Source organism: Oncorhynchus gorbuscha, linkage group LG07 (genome assembly GCF_021184085.1).
Source record: "Oncorhynchus gorbuscha isolate QuinsamMale2020 ecotype Even-year linkage group LG07, OgorEven_v1.0, whole genome shotgun sequence".
Lineage (NCBI taxonomy): Eukaryota > Metazoa > Chordata > Actinopteri > Salmoniformes > Salmonidae > Oncorhynchus > Oncorhynchus gorbuscha.
This window is the reverse complement of record NC_060179.1, coordinates 89,283,080-89,307,303: the sequence shown is the minus strand read 5'-3', so window position 1 is coordinate 89,307,303 and position 24,224 is coordinate 89,283,080. Positions and strand designations below refer to the sequence as shown.

At 46.4% G+C, this 24,224-nt stretch overlaps 1 protein-coding gene across 2 annotated transcripts; it reads left to right on the top strand.

Moving 5' to 3' along the window:
• Positions 1 to 479: 479 nt before the first annotated feature.
• On the top strand, positions 480 to 24,224 carry mrpl2 (mitochondrial ribosomal protein L2). Of its 2 annotated transcripts, XM_046357685.1 has the most exons (9): positions 505 to 602; positions 2,084 to 2,127; positions 3,121 to 3,215; positions 9,814 to 9,991; positions 12,278 to 12,419; positions 19,118 to 19,233; positions 19,700 to 19,810; positions 20,587 to 20,660; positions 23,413 to 24,224. In XM_046357685.1, the coding sequence occupies exons 3-9, from the start codon at positions 3,144 to 3,146 to the stop codon at positions 23,620 to 23,622; spliced, it is 903 nt and encodes a 300-aa protein (XP_046213641.1). In that variant the 5' UTR covers positions 505 to 602; positions 2,084 to 2,127; positions 3,121 to 3,143; the 3' UTR covers positions 23,623 to 24,224. The 2 variants fall into 2 exon arrangements, with proteins under 2 accessions (XP_046213640.1, XP_046213641.1); XM_046357684.1 differs by lacking the exon at positions 2,084 to 2,127 and having other exon boundaries at positions 480 to 602.

Here is a 24,224-nt window from a genome sequence, read left to right as displayed (position 1 = left end):
GTATATATCAATGATGTCGCTCTTGCTGCGGGTGATTCCCTGATCCACCTCTACATAGACGACACCATTCTGTATACATCTGGCCCTTCTTTGGACACTGTGTTAACTGTGTCAACCAACTTGCTCACTGATCATTATTCACAAATCATTCAGGATTATCCTTAATTGTGGTACCATCCGCATTAATGTATAAGTGTTTAGAAACATATTATGTTATAACATATTATGTTCTTATTTACAATAAAGGTGAATTACATTGGGTCTTTGTGATTTCACAGCCGAGGCTGTGCAAGAAATCCTGTCTGTGAGTGTTTTGTGATGGACTGTAATTGAAGAAGTGGGATGGGTTTTATTTGTTGACATGTCTATTTTTTGGATTTTGAATGATGTCATTTTTTACCCCTTTCCCGCAATATATGTTGTATTTGATTGTTAAATGTCCCGTCCAGCTGGTGGCGGTAATGCACCATTAACATTGAATGCCAACCGCCGTTAAACCCCACCGAAGAAGAATGAGCACGACCGGGGAAGAACGTCAGTTATGTGCGACACAGCGTGCTGAAGGACAAGCAGAATCAAGTGGAGGCACGAAATAACTTCAGGTGGTTATGGAGCTAAAATTACCGAAACATGTAGCTCATGAAATCCACGACTTTCAGCAATGAATGCCAAAACGAGTATTGTATTTAGAGCGACGCTACGGGTTATGTGATGCTATTTCTGTCTCGTGTTGTAACGTCGTTAGCTACGAGATGCGCACAGTAGGCAACGTTATCACATACCATTTTGGTTCATTATTAGCAAGCTAAGATAACTTATCATATTAGCTGGACATAACTTGATACATATATTGTTTAAACGTGGATAGCTTGTTTATGAGGTGAACATGTATACTGTATCAGTTTGCTAGCTAGCTAACTAGCTGTGTCTAAACTAACTAGTGATTTACAGCAGGTTTTCCCAAAATTGGTCTCCAGCCCATAAGCAGCTTGTTGCTACTCTGTCATTCAACCTGGTTGTTTTACTGACACATGATTAAGTCATTCAACCTAGTAACATGAATGTTCTAGGTAGTTAACATATTCATTCAACCGAATAAATTGCTGAGATTGTTGTAGTTACAGGTCTGTCCTGCCCATAGGCAGCAGAGTGAGGTCGGTATATTCTGAGCTAAACTGACCAAGACACCTCCAACTAGGGGTGGGCGATATTCCAAATGCCAGTATTGCAAAAGCAAGTTTTTTTGTATTTGTTTTTATGAGCGTTTATGTCCGCTTGTTCTCATGTTGTCTCGTTCGCTCCTTCTGTTCTGTGCACCTTCCCATTTACACTAGAGATCTGTTTATAGTGATGAGATGCTCATGTCTTTATCCCAAATGCGGGAATGCAGCCGACAAGTTTAGATTTAAAATACGCTCATAGAAACGGACAAAAAAAAACTCTCGCTTTGCCTCTTTCTCCCAAGCCCCTCCAGTCAAAATACCAAAGTTGAGAGATCACTTCTTCCTCTCTGACAAGCAGTATAAACTTGCTATTTGCATTTGAGGTTTGGTCCAACAATTGGTAATATGGAGACATTATTTTGCTGTAGTAGAAGTTAGCCTTTTGAACCATACCCTGTTTGTTTCAACTCCTCAACTTTCGAGCAGAGCAGACACTACTAAAACAAATATTGTTATGCTAGTTGTTTAGTCTGATTTTATAAATGTGCAATACGCTAAAAGCAATTGGTAACTCTTCTCACTCTGAGAAATAAGGTAAGCCTCTTGATTTCAACATCTGAACAAAGTGGACAAGCTAGCATGCTGTTCAAACAGTTGGAGACGGACAGAAAGTTGTGTTGTTAACAATTCAACTGTTATGCCTCGTTAACTGTATTCAGAACTTGTGAAATTCTACTCAGATCCAAGTTGGCTAAACTTGAAACATAAATATTAGCTGGCTACTAGCACGTGGGCTTGTGCTTTAGAGATTATGAGACTGGTGTTCATTTTCTATAATGCCTGCTACCTAATTAATTAATGTGCATTATAATTAATGTGCATGGTTCTGGTTAAATTTGTCACAATTGTTTTTTTTGTAGACAGAGCTGAAAGCCAGATCAATGATTATCGGGGAAAAAAGCAGGTACAACTATTTTGATAAAATGATTAGTGGTTGTGGAAGACTTGTATTCAACCTCAGTATTATTTACCTCTGAATTAATATTATTATTGCTGACTGTTTAAATGCAGTGCATTTGACCATTAATTTTTTACAACCATGCTTATTTAGAGAACATTTTTAAATCAACATGAGTTTTAGCCCATATCGCCCATCCCTTGCTCCAAAACATAACACCTCACAATTCTGCCCAAAGACAATGAAGACTTTTCTGACCTAGTGGTATATGGGCTATTTACGTTAGCTCTAATGCCTCCCATGATAAGCAGTGCCTACTTTGCCAAAGTCGGCGCAAAATATTTATCTCAGTGCGCTGTTTCCTCCCGCATGTTGTTGGACGATCAAATAAGTGAAATTAATATAAAGATTGGGACACGTAAGTGATGCTTAATGATAATCATAAATGGATTTAATGTGAGCATCTTCTCCAATAAGCAAATGACTAGCATGAACATGTTAATTTAACATTTGGAAATGTGAAACCAACCAGAACAAATGGAGAAAGAAAATAGAATATAACAAATGATCAGAACTGTGAAAATGCCCAAAACATGTTAACATCATATCCTAAAAACAGAAGTCTAAATAAAATGTATTTAATGGAATTAGGCTACTAAGTTCCCCTCCTTCTCTGTGGGCTTTATTGTCATGAATCAGTTCTAGACTATGCAACAGCCTGTTTTACAAATGGTACCACATCGATGAGTATTCATAAAATTGCATTGTGGGCTGACACTAGGCTGCACAAGTCTTGTGTTTTACTTTTTAACTCGCCTAGGGTGGCAGAACTGCCAGGGCGGGGCCAGTGTAGCTAGCTAACATTATTCATTCAATAAATCTAATAAAGTGACTGAGATTGTTGGAGGTAGTTAACATTATTCATTCATTCAACCCGGTCTAGGATTCAACCTAATGATGTGACTGAGAGTGAATGTTAATCATTAATTGACCCATCAGGCTTTCCTCTGGAGATTGTCATCATGGCGGTGGCATCTTTATCCCGAGCTCTGCGGTCCCTGTCCCTCTCCTGGCCGGCTCTATTACCAACCCAGGTAGGCTCTAGTCTCCATATCTAATCAAACAGCATCTTGGTAGACATTGGGGATATCTGTAATAGCTTTGTATTGTTTTGTGCTATACACATTACATTTACATTTAAGTCATTTAGCAGACGCTCTTATCCAGAGCGACTTACAAATTGGTGCATTCACCTTATGACATCCAGTGGGACAGTCACTTAACAATAGTGCATCTAAAACTTAGGGGGGGGTGAGAGGGATTACTTATCCTATCCTAGGTATTCCTTAAAGAGGTGGGGTTTCAGGTGTCTCCGGAAGGTGGTGATTGACTCCGCTGTCCTGGCGTCGTGAGGGAGTTTGTTCCACCATTGGGGGGCCAGGGCAGCGAACAGTTTTGACTGGGCTGAGCGGGAGCTGTACTTCCTCAGTGGTAGGGAGGCGAGCAGGCCAGAGGTGGATGAACGCAGTGCCCTTGTTTGGGTGTAGGGCCTGATCAGAGCCTGGAGGTACTGAGGTGCCGTTCCCCTCACAGCTCCGTAGGCAAGCACCATGGTCTTGTAGCGGATGCGAGCTTCAACTGGAAGCCAGTAGAGAGAACTTGGGAAGGTTGAACACCAGACGGGCTGCGGCGTTCTGGATGAGTTGAAGGGGTTTAATGGCACAGGCAGGGAGCCCAGCCAACAGCGAGTTGCAGTAATCCAGACGGGAGATGACAAGTGCCTGGATTAGGACCTGCGCCGCTTCCTGTGTGAGGCAGGGTCGTACTCTGCGGATGTTGTTGAGCATGAACCTACAGGAACGGGCCACCGCCTTGATGTTGGTTGAGAACGACAGGGTGTTGTCCAGGATCACGCCAAGGTTCTTGGCGCTCTGGGAGGAGGACACAATGGAGTTGTCAACCGTGATGGCGAGATCATGGAACGGGCAGTCCTTCCCCGGGAGGAAGAGCAGCTCCGTCTTGCCGAGGTTCAGCTTGAGGTGGTGATCCGTCATCCACACTGATATGTCTGCCAGACATGCAGAGATGCGATTCGCCACCTGGTCATCAGAAGGGGGAAAGGAGAAGATTAATTGTGTGTCGTCTGCATAGCAATGATAAGAGAGACCATGTGAGGTTATGACAGAGCCAAGTGACTTGGTGTATAGCGAGAATAGGAGAGGGCCAAGAACAGAGCCCTGGGGGACACCAGTGGTGAGAGCTCGTGGTGAGGAGACAGATTCTCGCCACGCCACCATACACAATATGACCAGCTGACTCCTATGTCTGTTTAGACCGGTCAGGCAGGACTAAGGCCAGATAGAGACCGTTGAAGTCGGAAGTTTACATACACTTAGTTTGGAGCCATTAAAACTTGGTTTTTCAACCACTCCACAAACTTCTTGTTAACAAACTATAGTTTTGGCAAGTCGGTTAAGGACATCTACTTTGTGCATGACACAAGTACATTTTCCAACCATTGTTTATACACAGATTATTTAACTTATAATTACAATGTTTCACAATTCCAGTGGGTCAGAAGTTTTCATACACTAATTTGACTGCCAACAGCTTGGAAAATTCCAGAAATGTCATGGCTTTAGAAGCTTCTGATAGGCAAATTGACATAATTTGAGTCAATTGGAGATGTACCTGTGGATGTATTTCAAAGCCTTCCTTCAAACACAGTGCCTCTTAGCTTGACTTCATGGGGAAATCAGTGAAGACCTCAGAAAAAAATTGGACACCTCCACAAGTCTGGTTCATCCTTGGGAGCAATTTACAAACACCTGAAGGTACCACGTTCATCTGTACAAACAATAGTACGCAATTATAAACACCATGGGACCACGCAGCCGTCATATCGCTCAGGAAGGAGATGCGTTCTGTTTCCTAGAGATGAACGTACTTTGGTGTGAAAAGTTCAAATCAATCCCAGAACAGCAGCAAATGACGTTGTGAAGATGCTGGAGGAAACGGGTATAAAAGTATCTATATCCACAGTAAAATGAGTCCTATATCGACATACCCTGAAAGGTCGCTCAGCAAGGAAGAAGCCACTGCTATAAAACCACCATAAAAAAGCCAGACTACGGTTTGCAACTGCACATGGGGACAAAGATCGTACTTTTTGGAGAAATGTCCTCTGGTCTGATGAAACAAAAATTGAACTGTTTGGCCATAATGACCATCGTTATGTTTGGAGAAAAAGGGATGCTTACAAGCCGAAGAACACCATCCCAACCGTGAAGCACGGGGATGATAGCGTAATGTTGTGAGGGTGCTTTGCTGCAGGAGGGACTGGTGCACTTCACAAAATAGATGACATGAGGGAGGGAAATGATGTGGCTATATTGAAGCAACATCTCAAGACATCAGTCAGGAAGTTAAAGCTTGGTCTCAAATGGGTCTTTCAAATGTACAATGACCCCAAGCAAAATGGCTTGGGGACAACAAAGTCAAGGTACTGGAGTGGCCATCACAAAGCCCTGACCTCAATCCTTTAGAAAATTTGGGGGCAAAACTGAAAAAGTGTGTGCGAGCAAGGAGGTCTACAAACTTGACTCAGCTACACCAGCTCTGTCAGGAGGAATAGGCCCAAATTATTGTGGGAAGCTTGTGGAAGGCTACATGAAACGTTTGACCCAAGTTAAAGCATTTAAAGGCAATGCTACTATATGCTAATGTGGTGTGTGTAAAATTCTGGCCCACTGGGAATGTAATGAAAGAAATAAAAGGGGAAATAAATCACGCTCCACTATTTTCACATTTTCAAAAAATAACTGACTGATCCTAACTGACCTAAGACAGGGCATTTTTACTGTGAAACTGAGTTTAAATGTATTTGGCTAAGGTGTATGTAAACCTCCGACTTCAACTGTAGATTTACGGTCGTGGCCAAAAGTAGAGAATGACGTAGGTGTGGGCAGTGACCGGTTGAAGAGCATGCATTTAGTTTTGCTTGCATTTAAAAGAAGTTGGAGGCCACGTAAGGAGAGTTGTGTGGCATTGAAGCTGGTGTGGAGGTTAGTTATTAAGTGTCCAGAAGTCTACAGAATGGTGTCATCTGCGTAGAGGTGGATCAGAGAATCACCAGCAGCAAGAGCGACATCGTTGATGTATACAGAGAAGAGTTGGCCCGAGGATTGAACCCTGTGGTACCCCTAGGTACTGACAGAGGTCCGGACAACAGGCCCTCCGATTTGACACACTGAACTCTATGATTGACTGTCGAAAGCCTTGGCCAGGTCGATGAAGACTGCTGCACAGTACTGTCTTTTATCGATGGCGGTTATATTGTTTCGGACCTTGAGCGTGGCTGAACTGCATCGGAAACCAGATTGCATAGCGGAGAAGGTACGGTGGGATGGTCAGTGATCTGTTTGTTAACTTGGTTTTCGAAGACCTAAAGGCAGGGTAGGATAAATATACATCTGTTGCAGTTTGTATTTAGTGTCTCCCCGTTTTGAAGAGGGGGATGACTGCGTCAGCTTTCCAATCTTTGGGGATCACAGACGATACGAAAGAGAGGTTGAACCAGCTAGTAATAGGGGTCGCAACTATTTCGGCAGATCATTTTAGAAAGGGAGGGTCCAGATTGTCTTGCCCAGCTGATTTGTAGGGATCCAGATTTTGCAGCTCTTTCAGAACATCAGCTATCTGGATTTGGGTGAAGGAGAAATGGGGAGGCTTGGGCAAGTTGCAGTGAGGGGTGCAGGGCTGTTGACAGGGGTAGGGGTAGCCAGGTGAAAAGCGTGGCCAGGTGAAGAAAAATGCTTATTGATAGTGTTTCCTAGCCTCGGTGCAGTGGGCAGCTGGGAGGAGGTGCTCTTATTGTGCATGGACTTTAGTGTCCCACAACTTACTGGAGTTAGTGCTACAGGATGCAAATTTCTGTTTGAAATTGTTTTTCCTAAGGTAACAGTCCGGTGTGCTGTAGACAGCTAGCGGGCCGTGGCTAGCGGATGAGCATTCAGGCGACGTTGCGACAGAGGAGTCTGTTGAAAAAAAACCTTGGGCGGAATTGCGTTGGTAGTCCAGTCGTGATGGGTCGGCAGGGGTCCAGGTAGCCCAAGGACTGGCTGATGGGCCTCTTCAGCTTGCCGGGAGATGGGCCTAGCAATGGCTAACTGACTACTAGCTAGTAGCAAGTTAGCTGGCTTGCAAGTTAGCTGGCTTGAGTTCCGGTTCTTAAGTATTAAAAATAGCAGATCCGTACCACATTGGGTGAGGAAGGGTTGCAGGAGAGTATATTCAGTCCATAGATGGAAAGTGATAATAAAAGAATATATACATTTATGGAAAGAAAAAAACAAGGGAAAAAAATATTTACACTATTTTCCAATTGAGATGGTTTGGGATGAGTTGGACCGCAGACTGAAGGTAAAGCAGCCAACAAGTGCTCAGCATATGTGGAAACTCCTTCAAGACTGTTGGAAAAACTGCTTTGTTGGTTAAGAGCTTGTAAGCAAGCATTTCACTGCAAGGTCTACTACACCTGGTGTATTCAGCATTTCACTGCGAGGTCTACTACACCGGTTGTATTCAGCATTTCACTGCGAGGTCTGCTACACCGGTTGTATTCAGCATTTCACTGCGAGGTCTGCTACACCGGTTGTATTCAGCATTTCACTGCGAGGTCTGCTACACCGGTTGTATTCAGCATTTCACTGCGAGGTCTGCTACACCGGTTGTATTCAGCATTTCACTGCGAGGTCTGCTACACCGGTTGTATTCAGCATTTCGCTGCGAGGTCTGCTACACCGGTTGTATTCAGCATTTCGCTGCGAGGTCTGCTACACCGGTTGTATTCAGCATTTCACTGCGAGGTCTGCTACACCGGTTGTATTCAGCATTTCACTGCGAGGTCTGCTACACCGGTTGTATTCATCATTGTATTTGGTGCAAATAAGATTTGATTTTATAAGCATTTCAGGTGAAATTGTGTGTGTAAAGCTGTCAAGGCAAAGGTGTTTAACACTTTTTTTTTGGTTACTACATGATTTCATGTGTTAATAGTTTGTCTTAAATATTATTCTACAATGTAGAAAATATTAAAAATAGAGGATTCCTTGTCCAAACATTTGACTGTTACTGTGTGGAGTATGTTTGAGTGAGTGAATTTGGAAAGTATTCAGACCCCTTGACTTTTTTCTACGTTTTTTAAAACGTTAAAGCCTTATTCTAAAATGTATTAAATGTTTTTTTCCCCTCATCAATCTACACACAATACCCCATAATGAAAAGCCAAAACAGGTTTAGAAATTCTTGCAAATAAAATGTATCACATTTACTTAAGTATTCAGACCCATTACTCAGTACTTTGAAGCATCTTTGGCAGCGATTACAGCCTTCAGTCTTGGGTTTGACGCAACAAGCTTGGAACACCTGTATTTGGGGAGTGTATCCTGTTCTTCTCTGCAGATTATCTCAAACTCTGTCAGGATGGATGGGGAGTGTTGCTGCACAGCTATTTGCAGGTCTCCGGATATGTTTGATCGGGTTCAAGTCCGGTCTCTGGATGGGCAACTCAAGGACATTCAGAGACTTGTCTCAAAGCCATTCCTGCGTTGTCTTGGCTGTGTGCTTAGGGTCATTATCCTGTTGGAAGGTGAACCTTCTCCAGAGCGCTCAGGACCTCAGACTGGGGTGAAGGTTTTCATCAAGGATCTCTTCATACTTTGCTCCATTCATCTTTCCCTCAATCCAACTATTCTCCCAGTCCCTGCCACTGTAGAACATCCACACATCATGATGCTGCCACCACCATGCTGCATCGTAGGGATGGTGCCAGGTTTCTTCCAGACATGATGCTTGGCTTTCAGGCCAAAGAGCTACATTTTGGTTTCATCAAACCAGGGAATCTTGTTTGTCATGGTCTGAGACTCTTTGCGTGCCTTTTGGCAAACTCCAAGAGGGCTGTCATTTGCCTTTTACTGAAGAGTGGCTTCCGTCTGGCCACTCTACCATAAAGGCCTGATTGGTGGAGTGCTGCAGAGATGGTTGTCCTTCTGGAAGGTTCTCCCATCTCCACAGAGGAACTCTCTAGCTCTGTGATTGACCATCGGGTTCTTAGTCACCTTCCTTACGAAGGCCTTTCTCCCCTGATTGCTCAGTTTGGCCGGGCGGCCAGCTCTAGGAAGAACCTTGGTGGTTCCAAACTTCTCCATTTAAGAATGGAGGCCAGTGTCTTCTTAGACCTTCAATGCTGCAGAAATGTTTTGGTACCCTTCCCCCCCAGATCTGTGCCTCGACACAATACTGTCTCTGAGCTCTACGGACAATTCCTTCGGCCTCATGGCTTGGTTTTTGCTCTGACATACACTGTCAAGTGTGAGACCTTGTATAGACAGGTGTGTGCCTTTCCAAATCATGTCCAATCAGTTGAAATGACCATGGGTGGACTCCAAGTTGTAGAAACATCTCAAGGATGATCAATGGATAAAAGATGCACTTGAGCTCAATTTTGAGTCTCATAGCGAAGGGTCTGAATACTTTTATGTAAATAAACTATTATGTTTATTTTTAATAGATTTGCAAACATTTCTAAACAGTTTTTGCTTTTTTTATTTTTAGAATTAGGCTAACTTAACAAAATGTAGAAAAAGTCAAGGGGTCCGAATACTTTCCAAATGCATTGTTTGTTGTTCATAGACAGCAGGACAAACGGTGCTCCGGGCCCAGACCAGCTCCATGTTTCTAACCTGCTCTGGGTGGAGAGGCTTCCTGACTACATCCTGTCTGGAGCAGAACAGAAACGCATGGAAACAGAGGGAGAAATACACTGTTAGACCTATAGGCATGAAGAAGACTGGAGGCAGAGATCACTCTGGTAACCCTGTCCGTAGTACACCATCAGACAGACTAACCCATTTACATTTACATTTAAGTCATTTAGCAGACGCTCTTATCCAGAGCGACTTACAAATTGGTGCATTCACCTTATGACATCCAGTGGGACAGTCACTTAACAATAGTGCATCTAAAACTTAGGGGGTGAGAGGGATTACTTATCCTATCCTAGGTATTCCTTAAAGAGGTGGGGTTTCAGGTGTCTCCGGAAGGTGGTGATTGACTCCGCTGTCCTGGCGTCGTGAGGGAGTTTGTTCCACCATTGGGGGGCCTACCTACACCCTACCCATAGTACACCATCAGACAGACTAACCCCTACCCATAGTACACCATCAGACAGACTAACCCCTACCTACACCCTACCCATAGTACACCATCAGACAGACTAACCCCTACCTACACCCTACCCATAGTACACCATCAGACTAACCCCTACCTACACCCTACCCATATAGTACTCCATCAGACAGACTAACCCCTACCTACACCCTACCCATAGTACACCATCAGACTAACCCCTACCTACACCCTACCCATATAGTACTCCATCAGACAGACTAACCCCTACCTACACCCTACCCATAGTACACCATCAGACTAACCCCTACCTACACCCTACCCATAGTACACCATCAGACTAACCCCTACCTACACCCTACCCATAGTACACCATCAGACTAACCCCTACCTACACCCTACCCATATAGTACACCATCAGACTAACCCCTACCTACACCCTACCCATATAGTACTCCATCAGACAGACTAACCCCTACCTACACCCTACCCATAGTACACCATCAGACAGACTAACCCCTACCTACACCCTACCCATATAGTACACCATCAGACAGACTAACCCCTACCTACACCCTACCCATAGTACACCATCAGACAGACTAACCCCTACCTACACCCTACCCATATAGTACACCATCAGACAGACTAACCCCTACCCATAGTACACCATCAGACAGACTAACCCCTACCTACACCCTACCCATAGTACACCATCAGACAGACTAACCCCTACCTACACCCTACCCATAGTACACCATCAGACAGACTAACCCCTACCTACACCCTACCCATATAGTACACCATCAGACAGACTAACCCCTACCTACACCCTACCCATATAGTACACCATCAGACAGACTAACCCCTACCTACACCCTACCCATAGTACACCATCAGACAGACTAACCCCTACCCATAGTACACCATCAGACAGACTAACCCCTACCCATAGTACACCATCAGACAGACTAACCCCTACCTACATCCTACCCATATAGTACTCCATCAGACAGACTAACCCCTACCTACACCCTACCCATAGTACACCATCAGACTAACCCCTACCTACACCCTACCCATAGTACACCATCAGACTAACCCCTACCTACACCCTACCCATATAGTACACCATCAGACTAACCCCTACCTACACCCTACCCATATAGTACTCCATCAGACAGACTAACCCCTACCTACACCCTACCCATAGTACACCATCAGACAGACTAACCCCTACCTACACCCTACCCATATAGTACACCATCAGACAGACTAACCCCTACCTACACCCTACCCATATAGTACACCATCAGACAGACTAACCCCTACCTACACCCTACCCATATAGTACACCATCAGACAGACTAACCCCTACCCATATAGTACACCATCAGACAGACTAACCCCTACCCATAGTACACCATCAGACAGACTAACCCCTACCTACACCCTACCCATAGTACACCATCAGACAGACTAACCCCTACCTACACCCTACCCATATAGTACACCATCAGACAGACTAACCCCTACCTACACCCTACCCATATAGTACACCATCAGACAGACTAACCCCTACCTACACCCTACCCATAGTACACCATCAGACAGACTAACCCCTACCTACACCCTACCCATATAGTACACCATCAGACAGACTAACCCCTACCCATAGTACACCATCAGACAGACTAACCCCTACCCATAGTACACCATCAGACAGACTAACCCCTACCTACATCCTACCCATATAGTACACCATCAGACAGACTAACCCCTACCTACACCCTACCCATATAGTACACCATCAGACAGACTAACCCCTACCTACACCCTACCCATATAGTACACCATCAGACAGACTAACCCCTACCTACACCCTACCCATATAGTACACCATCAGACAGTGAGACTGACTGGGACAGACATACCATTGGTTGAGCTATATTTCCCTCCTAACCTATAGGTAGGGTTCGTACACATGGCATTGGAGGAGGCCATAAACAGAGATACCGTTGGATTGACTTCCAACGTCTCCGCTATGAACCAGGCAGAGAGGAGCAGACCTTCGAGGAGAGGGTGATGGAGGTCCGGTATGACCCCTGCAGGTACGAGAATTACTCTTAACCTTACCCCTGTTGGTGGCCCCCACCTTACCCCTGTAAGGCACCAAGCTGTTTTGTTTTAACTACTAGCACACAGCTCAGACACCCAAGACATGCCCCCCAAGACATGCCCCACCAGAGGTCTCTTCACAGTCCGCCCAAGTCCAGAACAGACTATGGGAGGCGCACAGTACTACATAGAGCCATGACTACATGGTACTCTGGTAACTGATGCAGCAGTAGAATCAGATTTTTATTAAATAAAAAAAACAGGTAAAAATACACCTTATGGAACATCAGGGACTGTGAAGCAACACCGGCACAGACACTTGCATATAAACACACGTACACATGGATTTTGTGTTGTAGAGTAGGGGCCTGAGGGCTTAGTGTGTTGTGAAAATGAATTGTAATGTTTTTGGAAATTTTGTAACTGCCTTAATTCTGCCTGACCCCGGGAAGAGTAGCAGCTGCCTTGGCAGTACATCACTGGGGCCATGCTTCCTGCTATCCACAACCTCTATATCAGGCGGTGTCAGAGGAAGGCCCTAAAAATTGTCAGACTCCAGCCACCCTAGTCATAGACTGTTCTTTCTACTACTGCACGGCAATCGGTACCAGAGCGCCAAGATGAGGTCCAATAGGCTTAACAGGTTCTACCCCCAAGCCATCAGACTCCTGAACAGCTAATTAAGGGCTACCCTGACCTCTCTTTTACGCTGCTGCTACTCTGTTTATAGTCACTTTAACTCTACCTATATGTATATATTACCTCAACTAACTGGTGCGCCCACACATTGACTCTGTACCGGTACCCCTGTGTATAGCCTGGCTTGTTATTTTGCTGCTACTTTAAAAATATATATATATATTTTTCCTTCACTCTGCTGTCCAACTCATCCCGAACCATATCAATTTGGTTGAGGTCGGAGGGTTTTGGAGGCCAGGTCATCTGATGCAGCACTCCATCATTCTCCTTGGTAAAATAGCCCTGACACAGCCTGGAGGTGTTGTCATTGTCCTGTTGAAAAACAAATAATAGTCTCACTAAGCGCAAACCAGATGGGATGGTGTATCACTGCAGAATGCTGTGGTAGCCATGCTGGTTAAGTGTGCCTTTTTAATTCTAAATAAATCAGTGTTGCCATCAAAGCACCACCATCTCACCACCTACCTCCTTGCTTTATGGTGGGAAATACACATGCAGAGATCATCCGTGCACCCACACCACATCTCACAAAGACGCGGGTTTGGAACAAATTTCCACCGGTCTAATGTCCACCGCTCGTGTTTCTTGGACCAAGCAAGTCTCTTCTTATTAGTGTCCTTTACTAGTGGTTTCTTTGCAGCAATTTGACCACGAAGGCCTGACTCGCGCAGTCTCCTCTCAACAGTTGATGTTGAGATGTCTGTTACTTGAACTCTGTGAAGCATTTATTTGGGCTGCAATTTCTGAGGCTGGGGAAACTAAGTTTTCAGACCGCCATTCTAGTTTCATCACAGAGCTTGATGGTTTTTGCGACTGAACTTGAAGAAACTTTCAAAGTTCTTGGAATGTTCCATTTTGACTGACCTTCATGTCCTTCATGTCTTAAACCGGTTCCGGTTGGAGCGAGTGGTCGCATCTGCACGTCGCTCCAACGGGTAGTATAACTTTTTCATTATATTTCATTATATCACAACGGTTTGATTTGTCTTATCTTAGCAATTTCTTCTCAGCTAGCTACATAGCCGTCTTTGTATCAAAGATAATTGCGTAATTATCGTATTTCGCCGTCCTAACGTAGTCTTCACTAGCCAGCTAGCTAACGTCCACTGATTAGCTGCACTGGAGAAACTATTACACTCAACTGAACGACTTGATTAGTTTAGTGTTAGCTAGCTACATAGCTGTCTTTGCTGTCTTCGTATCATCGTATCATCGTATCCAAGATAATTGTGTTGTTTAGGTTTAGAGTGTGTAGTCTTAGAGTGATTATCTTAATTTACCGAGGTTAGCTAGCCAGCTATTTGTCGTCCTTAACGTAGGTGACTCTGCTAGCTAGCCAACAGCTAGCCAACGCTAGCCAACGTCTTCTGTATAGAACTCAACTACCCGGTCGCATTCACAGGTTGTATCACATTTTCACTTCATTTCATTACAGTACAACGGTTTGATTTGTTTGATCGTAGCTAGCTACTTAGCTAGCTACATAGCCGTCTTTGTATCAAAGATAATTGTGTAGTCTAGAGCGATTTTCTAGGTTCGCTAGCCATCTATTGTCGTTCTTTTAGCAACGTAACGTAAACAACACTGCTAGCTAGCCTGCTAGCCCCGAATAGCAACACTGCAGAAACTATTACACTCAGAGGACTTGATTAGTGTAGTGTCAACAACGCACCCACTGCCAGCTGGCCTACTTCAGCAGTACTGTATCATTTTAATCATTTTAGTCAATAAGATTCTTGCTACGTAGCTTAACTTTCTGAACATTCGAGACGTGTAGTCCACTTGTCATTCCAATCTCCTTTGCATTAGCGTAGCCTCTTCTGTAGCCTGTCAACTATGTGTCTGTTTATCCCTGTTCTCTCCTCTCTGCACAGACCATACAAACGCTCCTCACCGCGTGGCCGCGGCCACCCTACTCTGGTGGTCCCAGCGCGCACGACCCACGTGGAGTTCCAGGTCTCCGGTAGCCTCTGGAACTGCCAATCTGCGGTCAACAAGGCAGAGTTCATCTCAGCCTATGCCTCCCTCCAGTCCCTCGACTTCTTGGCACTGACGGAAACATGGATCACCACAGACAACACTGCTACTCCTACTGCTCTCTCTTCGTCCGCCCACGTGTTCTCGCACACCCCGAGAGCGTCTGGTCAGCGGGGTGGTGGCACCGGGATCCTCATCTCTCCCAAGTGGTCATTCTCTCTTTCTCCCCTTACCCATCTGTCTATCGCCTCCTTTGAATTCCATGCTGTCACAGTTACTAGCCCTTTCAAGCTTAACATCCTTATCATTTATCGCCCTCCAGGTTCCCTCGGAGAGTTCATCAATGAGCTTGATGCCTTGATAAGCTCCTTTCCTGAGGACGGCTCACCTCTCACAGTTCTGGGCGACTTTAACCTCCCCACGTCTACCTTTGACTCTTTCCTCTCTGCCTCCTTCTTTCCACTCCTCTCCTCTTTTGACCTCACCCTCTCACCTTCCCCCCTACTCACAAGGCAGGCAATACGCTCGACCTCATCTTTACTAGATGCTGTTCTTCCACTAACCTCATTGCAACTCCCCTCCAAGTCTCCGACCACTGCCTTGTATCCTTTTCCCTCTCGCTCTCATCCAACACCTCCCACACTGCCCCTACTCGGATGGTATCGCGCCGTCCCAACCTTCGCTCTCTCTCCCCCGCTACTCTCTCCTCTTCCATCCTATCATCTCTTCCCTCCGCTCAAACCTTCTCCCACCTATCTCCTGATTCTGCCTCCTCAACCCTCCTCTCCTCCCTCTCTGCATCCCTTGACTCTCTATGTCCCCTATCCTCCAGGCCGGCTCGGTCCTCCCCTCCCGCGCCGTGGCTCGATGACTCATTGCGAGCTCACAGAACAGGGCTCCGGGCAGCCGAGCGGAAATGGAGGAAAACTTCGCCTCCCTGCGGACCTGGCATCCTTTCACTCCCTCCTCTCTACATTTTCCTCCTCTGTCTCTGCTGCTAAAGCCACTTTCTACCACGCTAAATTCCAAGCATCTGCCTCTAACCCTAGGAAGCTCTTTGCCACCTTCTCCTCCCTCCTGAATCCTCCGCCCCCCCTCCTCCCTCTCTGCAGATGACTTCGTCAACCATTTTGAAAAGAAGGTCGACGACATCCGATCCTCGTTTGCTAAGTCAAACGACACCGCTGGTTCTGCTCACACTGCCCTACCCTGTGCTCTGACCTCTTTCTCCCCTCTCTCTCCAGATGAAATCTCGCGTCTTGTGACGGCCGGCCGCCCAACAACCTGCCCGCTTGACCCTATCCCCTCCTCTCTTCTCCAGACCATTTCCGGAGACCTTCTCCCTTACCTCACCTCGCTCATCAACTCATCCCTGACCGTTGGCTACGTCCCTTCCGTCTTCAAGAGAGCGAGAGTTGCACCCCTTCTGAAAAAACCTACACTCGATCCCTCCGATGTCAACAATTACAGCCCAGTATCCCTTTCTTTTCTCTCAAACTCTTGAACGTGCCGTCCTTGGCCAGCTCTCCCGCTACCTCTCTCTGAATGACCTTCTTGATCCAAATCAGTCAGGTTTCAAGACTAGTCATTCAACTGAGACTGCTCTCCTCTGTATCACGGAGGCGCTCCGCACTGCTAAAGCTAACTCTCTCTCCTCTGCTCTCATCCTTCTAGATCTATCGGCTGCCTTCGATACTGTGAACCATCAGATCCTCCTCTCCACCCTCTCCGAGTTGGGCATCTCCGGCGCGGCCCACGCTTGGATTGCGTCCTACCTGACAGGTCGCTCCTACCAGGTGGCGTGGCGAGAATCTGTCTCCTCACCACGCGCTCTCACCACTGGTGTCCCCCAGGGCTCTGTTCTTGGCCCTCTCCTATTCTCGCTATACACCAAGTCACTTGGCTCTGTCATAACCTCACATGGTCTCTCTTATCATTGCTATGCAGACGACACACAATTAATCTTCTCCTTTCCCCCTTCTGATGTCCAGGTGGCGAATCGCATCTCTGCATGTCTGGCAGACATATCAGTGTGGATGACGGATCACCACCTCAAGCTGAACCTCGGCAAGACGGAGCTGCTCTTCCTCCCGGGGAAGGACTGCCCGTTCCATGATCTCGCCATCACGGTTGACAACTCCATTGTGTCCTCCTCCCAGAGCGCCAAGAACCTTGGCGTGATCCTGGACAACACCCTGTCGTTCTCAACTAACATCAAGGCGGTGGCCCGTTCCTGTAGGTTCATGCTCTACAACATCCGCAGAGTACGACCCTGCCTCACACAGGAAGCGGCGCAGGTCCTAATCCAGGCACTTGTCATCTCCCGTCTGGATTACTGCAACTCGCTGTTGGCTGGGCTCCCTGCCTGTGCCATTAAACCCTTCAACTCATCCAGAACGCCACAGCCCGTCTGGTGTTCAACCTTCCCAAGTTCTCTCACGTCACCCCGCTCCTCCGTTCTCTCCACTGGCTTCCAGTTGAAGCTCGCATCCGCTACAAGACCATGGTGCTTGCCTACGGAGCTGTGAGGGGAACGGCACCTCAGTACCTCCAGGCTCTGATCAGGCCCTACACCCAAACAAGGGCACTGCGTTCATCCACCTCTGGCCTGCTCGCCTCCCTACCACTGAGGAAGTACAGCTCCCGCTCAGCCCAGTCAAAACTGTTCGCTGCCCTGGCCCCCCAATGGTGGAACAAACTCCCTCACGACGCCAGGACAGCGGAGTCAATCACCACCTTCCGGAGACACCTGAAACCCCACCTCTTTAAGGAATACCTAGGATAGGTTAAGTATTCCCTCTCACCCCACCCCCCCCCTAAGTTTTAGATGCACTATTGTTAAGTGACTGTCCCACTGGATGTCATAAGGTGAATGCACCAATTTGTAAGTCGCTCTGGATAAGAGCGTCTGCTAAATGACTTAAATGTAAATGTAAAGTAATGATGGACTGCTGTTTCTCTTTGCTTATTTGAGCTGTTCTTTACATTATATAGACTTGGTCGTTTACCAAATAGGGCTATCTTCTGTATACCACCCTACCTAGTCACAACTGATTGGCTCAAATGCATTAAGAAGGAAAGAAATTCCACAAAGGAACTTTTAATAAAGCACACCTGTTAATTGAAAGCTGGTAGAGAGTGCCAGGAGTGCAAAGTTGTCATCAAGGCAAATGGTGGCTACTTTGATGAATCTAAAATATATTTTTTATTTTTTTTTAACACTTTTTGTTTTTGGTTACTTCATGATTCCATATGCGTTAGAGGTCGGATTCGCTTTTATCGTCGAAGGAATGAGCGTTGTACTCTGGAGTGGGATTGATTTGGAGGTGGAGGGTCTGTCATGGTCTGGGGCGGTGTGTCACAGCATCATCAGACTGAGCTTGTTGTCATTGCAGGCAATCTCAATGCTGTGCGTTACAGGGGAAGACATCCTCCTCCCTCATGTGGTACCCTTCCTGCAGGCTCATCTTGACATGACCCTCTGCCACCAGCCATACTGCTCGTTCTGTGCGTGATTTCCTGCAAGACAGAAATGTCAGTGTTCTGCCATGGCCAGCGAAGCGCCTAGATCTCAATCCCATTGAGCATGTCTAGGATTGGAGGGTGAGGGCTCGGGCCATTCCCCCCAGAAATGTCTGGGAACTGTTGGATCGGAGGGTGAGGGCTCGGGCCATTCCCCCCAGAAATGTCTGGGAACTTGCAGGCCCCCCCCCCCCCCCCCCCCTTTGTTCAGGACACATTATTCAATTTCTGTTAGTCACATGTCTGTGGAACTTGTTCAGTTTATCTCAGATGTTGTGTCTTGTTATGTTCATACAAATATTTACACATGTTAGGTTTGCAGAAAATAAATGCCGTTGACAGTGAACTTTTATTTTTGGGAAAAATAAAGAAAAACCTTTGAATGAGTAGGTGTTCTAAAACTTTTAACCTGTAGTGTATCTACTGGTCTTTTTCTATGTGAATCTAGAAGACATTCGCTGTCTAAGTGATACCTATTGGTCTTTCGTAACAGATCTGCAGAAATAGCTCTGGTGGCAGGAGGCAAGAGGAAGCGTTGGATTATTGCTACAGAGAACATGCAAGTTGGAGACCTCATTAAAACCTCTGGGACTATCGGCCGCATGGCAGGTAAGACCTCCATCCATCCTAGCTGCTGCACGGTGTGGGAGTTTCAGTCAAACCTCCTGCCTTATTGTATTTGTTTTATTTTATCCTTAATTTACCAGGTAAGTTGACTGAACACATTTACAGCAGCAACGGGAGAATAGTTACAGGGGAAGGGGGATGATTGAGACAATTCTAAGCTAGGGAAGGTTTGGTGGCCATGATGGCCAGATTGGAAATTTAACCCGGGCTAGACCCACCTGTCCTCTCCACAACATAATTGAGCTGTTTCTAACCCACCTGTCCTCAAGATAACGGAGCTGTTTCTAACCCACCTGTCCTCTCTACCAGATAATGGAACTGTCTAACCCACATTACCTCTCCACGAGATAATGGAGCTCTCAAGTCTGTTATGTATGTTGTCTCCAGTCTGTGATGTATATTGTATGTCTGTATAATAATCTAATGTTTCTGTCATGATGTCCTCTAGTTTCGGCTAAAGAAGGAGACTCGTTCCCCCTGGGAGCTCTTCCTGTTGGAACTCTGGTCAACAACCTGGAACTGTATCCTGGGAAAGGAGCCACCTACATCCGTGCTGCAGGTAACCTTTACCCCTAACGTCTGACCTCTAACCTCTGATCCCTATCCGTGCTGCGTGTAACCTTTATCCTAACGACTGACCTCTAACCCCTGATCCCTATCTGTGCTGCATGTAACCTTTATCCTAACGACTGACCTCTAACCTCTGATCCCTATCCGAGCTGCATGTAACCTTTATCCTAACGACTGACTTCTAACCCCTGATCCCTATCCGTGCTGCAGGTAACCTTTACCCCTAACGACTGACCTCTAACCCCTGATCCCTATCCGTGCTGCAGGTAACCTTTACCCCTGATCCCTATCTGTGCTGCAGGTAACCTGTCCCCTGATCCCTATCCCTGCTGCAGGTAACCTGTCCCCTAACCCCTGATCCCTGTCCGTGCTGCGGGTAACCTTTACCCCTAACCACTGACCTCTAACCCCTGATCCATATCCGTGCTGCAGGTAATCTTTACCCCTAACCCCTGATCCCTGTCCGTGCTGCAGGTAACCTTTACCCCTAACCCCTGATCCCTGTCCGTGCTGCAGGTAACCTTTACCCCTGATCCCTGTCCGTGCTGCAGGTAATCTTTACCCCTAACCCCTGATCCCTGTCCGTGCTGCAGGTAACCTTTACCCCTAACCCCTGATCCCTGTCCGTGCTGCAGGTAACCTTTACCCCTAACCACTGACCTGTAATCCCTGATCCCTATCCATCTGAACAATCTCAATCTCATACATTAGAAGTGGAATAATAATGAGTCTTATCACTATTGAAACAGTTTTATTGTGTTGTAGGTACGAGTGGCGTGTTACTTCGTAAAGTCAGCGGAACAGCGATTGTACAGCTGCCATCTAAACAGCAGATTCAGGTGAGATTACTGTCCATCTAAACGGCAGAATCAGGTGAGATTACTACTGTCCATCTAAATAGCAGATTCAGGTGAGATTACTACTGTCCATCTAAACAGCAGATTCAGGTGAGATTACTACTGTCCATCTAAACAGCAGAGTCTGGTAATATACTCACTGTTGTCGTCTGTTTTGGCTGTCTAGCCTCATTTACACTTTACGCTACCGTGAGTCTCGTCATCTGATCATTTTAAGATCTATTATTTTGAAATAATATCAATGTATTTTAAGACATTTACGGATGTCATAAATGAATGATTTTAGAGGCCTGTATGATGACTTTAAATGGTTTGACCATCTGTTTACACTGACTACCTCACCAGATCTAGATTATAGAAGCTGGTGCTCTGACTGCACCTCAACAGATCTAGAAGCTGGTGCTCTGACTGCACCTCAACAGATCTAGAAGCTGGTGCTCTGACTGCACCTCAACAGATCTAGAAGCTGGTGCTCTGACTGCACCTCAACAGATCTAGAAGCTGGTGCTCTGACTGCACCTCAACAGATCTAGAAGCTGGTGCTCTGACTGCACCTCAACAGATCTAGAAGCTGGTGCTCTGACTGCACCTCAACAGATCTAGAAGCTGGTGCTCTGACTGCACCTCAACAGATCTAGAAGCTGGTGCTCTGACTGCACCTCAACAGATCTAGAAGCTGGTGCTCTGACTGCACCTCAACAGATCTAGAAGCTGGTGCTCTGACTGCACCTCAACAGATCTAGAAGCTGGTGCTCTGACTGCACCTCAACAGATCTAGATTATAGAAGCTGGTGCTCTGACTGCACCTCAACAGATCTAGATTATAGAAGCTGGTGCTCTGACTGCACCTCAACAGATCTAGATTATAGAAGCTGGTGCTCTGACTGCACCTCAACAGATCTAGAAGCTGGTGCTCTGACTGCACCTCACTAGATTATAGAAGCTGGTGCTCTGACTGCACCTCAACAGATCTAGATTATAGAAGCTGGTGCTCTGACTGCACCTCACCAGATCTAGATTATAGAAGCTGGTGCTCTGACTGCACCTCAACAGATCTAGAAACTGGTGCTCTGACTGCACCTCAACAGATCTAGAAGCTGGTGCTCTGACTGCACCTCACCAGATCTAGATTATAGAAGCTGGTGCTCTGACTGCACCTCACCAGATCTAGATTATAGAAGCTGGTGCTCTGACTGCACCTCAACAGATCTAGAAGCTGGTGCTCTGACTGCACCTCAACAGATCTAGAAGCTGGTGCTCTGACTGCACCTCAACAGATCTAGAAGCTGGTGCTCTGACTGCACCTCAACAGATCTAGAAGCTGGTGCTCTGACTGCACCTCAACAGATCTAGATGCTGGTGCTCTGACTGCACCTCAACAGATCTAGAAGCTGGTGCTCTGACTACATGAACTCTATTCCACATCGAGTAACTGATAAAATCAGTCAAATTTGATCTAAAAAAACACCTTATGGAACAGCGGTACTGTGAAGCAACACAAACAGGCACAGACACTGTAGATATGTGTTAGTGGTGGAGGGGCCTGAGGGCACAGACACTGTAGATGTGTGTTAGTGGTAGAGGAGGGGCCTGAGGGCACAGACACTGTAGATGTGTGTTAGTGGTAGAGGAGGGGCCTGAGGGCACAGACACTGTAGATGTGTGTTAGTGGTAGAGGAGGGGCCTGAGGGCACAGACACTGTAGATGTGTGTTAGTGGTGGAGGAGGGGCCTGAGGGCACAGACACTGTAGATGTGTGTTAGTGGTGGAGGAGGGGCCTGAGGGCACAGACACTGTAGATGTGTGTTAGTGGTGGAGGAGGGGCCTGAGGGCACAGACACTGTAGATGTGTGTTAGTGGTGGAGGAGGGGCCTGAGGGCACAGACACTGTAGATGTGTGTTAGTGGTGGAGGAGGGGCCTGAGGGCACAGACACTGTAGATGTGTGTTAGTGGTGGAGGAGGGGCCTGAGGGTACAGACACTGTAGATGTGTGTTAGTGGTGGAGGAGGGGCCTGAGGGCACAGACACTGTAGATGTGTGTTAGTGGTGGAGGAGGGGCCTGAGGGCACAGACACTGTAGATGTGTGTTAGTGGTGGAGGAGGGGCCTGAGGGCACAGACACTGTAGATGTGTGTTAGTGGTGGAGGAGGGGCCTGAGGGCACAGACACTGTAGATGTGTGGTAGTGGTGGAGGGGCCTGAGGGCACAGACACTGTAGATGTGTGTTAGTGGTGGAGGAGGGGCCTGAGGGCACAGACACTGTAGATGTGTGTTAGTGGTGGAGGAGGGGCCTGAGGGCACAGACACTGTAGATGTGTGTTAGTGGTAGAGGAGGGGCCTGAGGGCACAGACACTGTAGATGTGTGTTAGTGGTGGAGGAGGGGCCTGAGGGCACAGACACTGTAGATGTGTGTTAGTGGTAGAGGAGGGGCCTGAGGGCACAGACACTGTAGATGTGTGTTAGTGGTGGAGGAGGGGCCTGAGGGCACAGACACTGTAGATGTGTGTTAGTGGAGGAGGGGCCTGAAGGCACACAGTGTGTTGTGAAATCTGTGAATGTATTGTAATGTTTTTAAATGGTATAAACTGCCTTAACTTTTGCTTGGATGCCAGGAAGAGTAGCTCCTTCCTCGGCAGGAACAAATGGGATCATAATAAATACAAATACCAGATCTAGATTCTAAAAGCTGATGCTCTGACTACACCTCACCTGCTCTTGTCTTCTGTTTCCAGGTGATTGAGACATGCATGGCCACAGTGGGAAGGGTGTCCAACATCGATCACAACAAACGGATCATTGGTAAAGCTGGCAGGAACCGTTGGCTCGGCATCCGGCCCTCCAGCGGCTTGTGGAAGAGGAAAGGTGGCTGGGCCGGACGCAAGATCAAACCACTTCCCCCCATGAAGAGTTATATTAACCTGCCTTTAGTGTCTGCCAACTAAATGTGCTAAACTCTGTATGCAACAGGACATTGCAGGAGACGCCACCTCTTCTTTTTAGATCGATCAGAGGCAGTGATGTTAATGGACAGAGCTGTCAGTGTTTTCAATTATGTAGTCTTGTGACAATGTTTTGGTCTGTTATGACATGGATTTTGTGAAATGAAATGATTGAACGGTCTGAAGTGTTGGTAAAGAATGAGGCTTGGGATGTAGACAAGGTTTCAAACATTAAACACAGCTGCTCCTGGGGAGGGCAACACATTTACATCCATAGTGAAACATTCAAAGGTTAACCCATGTTTTCTTAAATGGTATTTACAAATGTCATATCTGTTATTTACAAATGTCATATCTGTTAAAACAACAAGGTTTGTGCAAAGACACCTGGGATGCATTTTCAAAAGTGGAATGAGTGAGTTGCTTGACTAGTTGTCAGAATATTTAGGACAGTTGGCTAATACCTGCTAGAGGGGTTGGGGTTAGTTGGTTGGGCTTAACAATAGCCTTATAGTTATTCATAGATAGTGGTCTATTATAGAGTGGGGCAGTCAAGCTCTTGGAATCTTCATATGGATTAAACAGCCTATCAAAGTTATTCCATA

Bases quoted from the DNA above. Each gene is read 5' to 3' on its own strand.
- mrpl2 (XM_046357684.1), top strand. From the start codon at position 3,144: ATGGCGGTGGCATCTTTATCCCGAGCTCTGCGGTCCCTGTCCCTCTCC. The intron at 3,216-9,813 runs GTAGGCTCTAGT...TGTTGTTCATAG, and splicing joins CGGCTCTATTACCAACCCAG to ACAGCAGGACAAACGGTGCT. The intron at 9,992-12,277 runs GTAACCCTGTCC...CCTAACCTATAG, and splicing joins TGGAGGCAGAGATCACTCTG to GTAGGGTTCGTACACATGGC.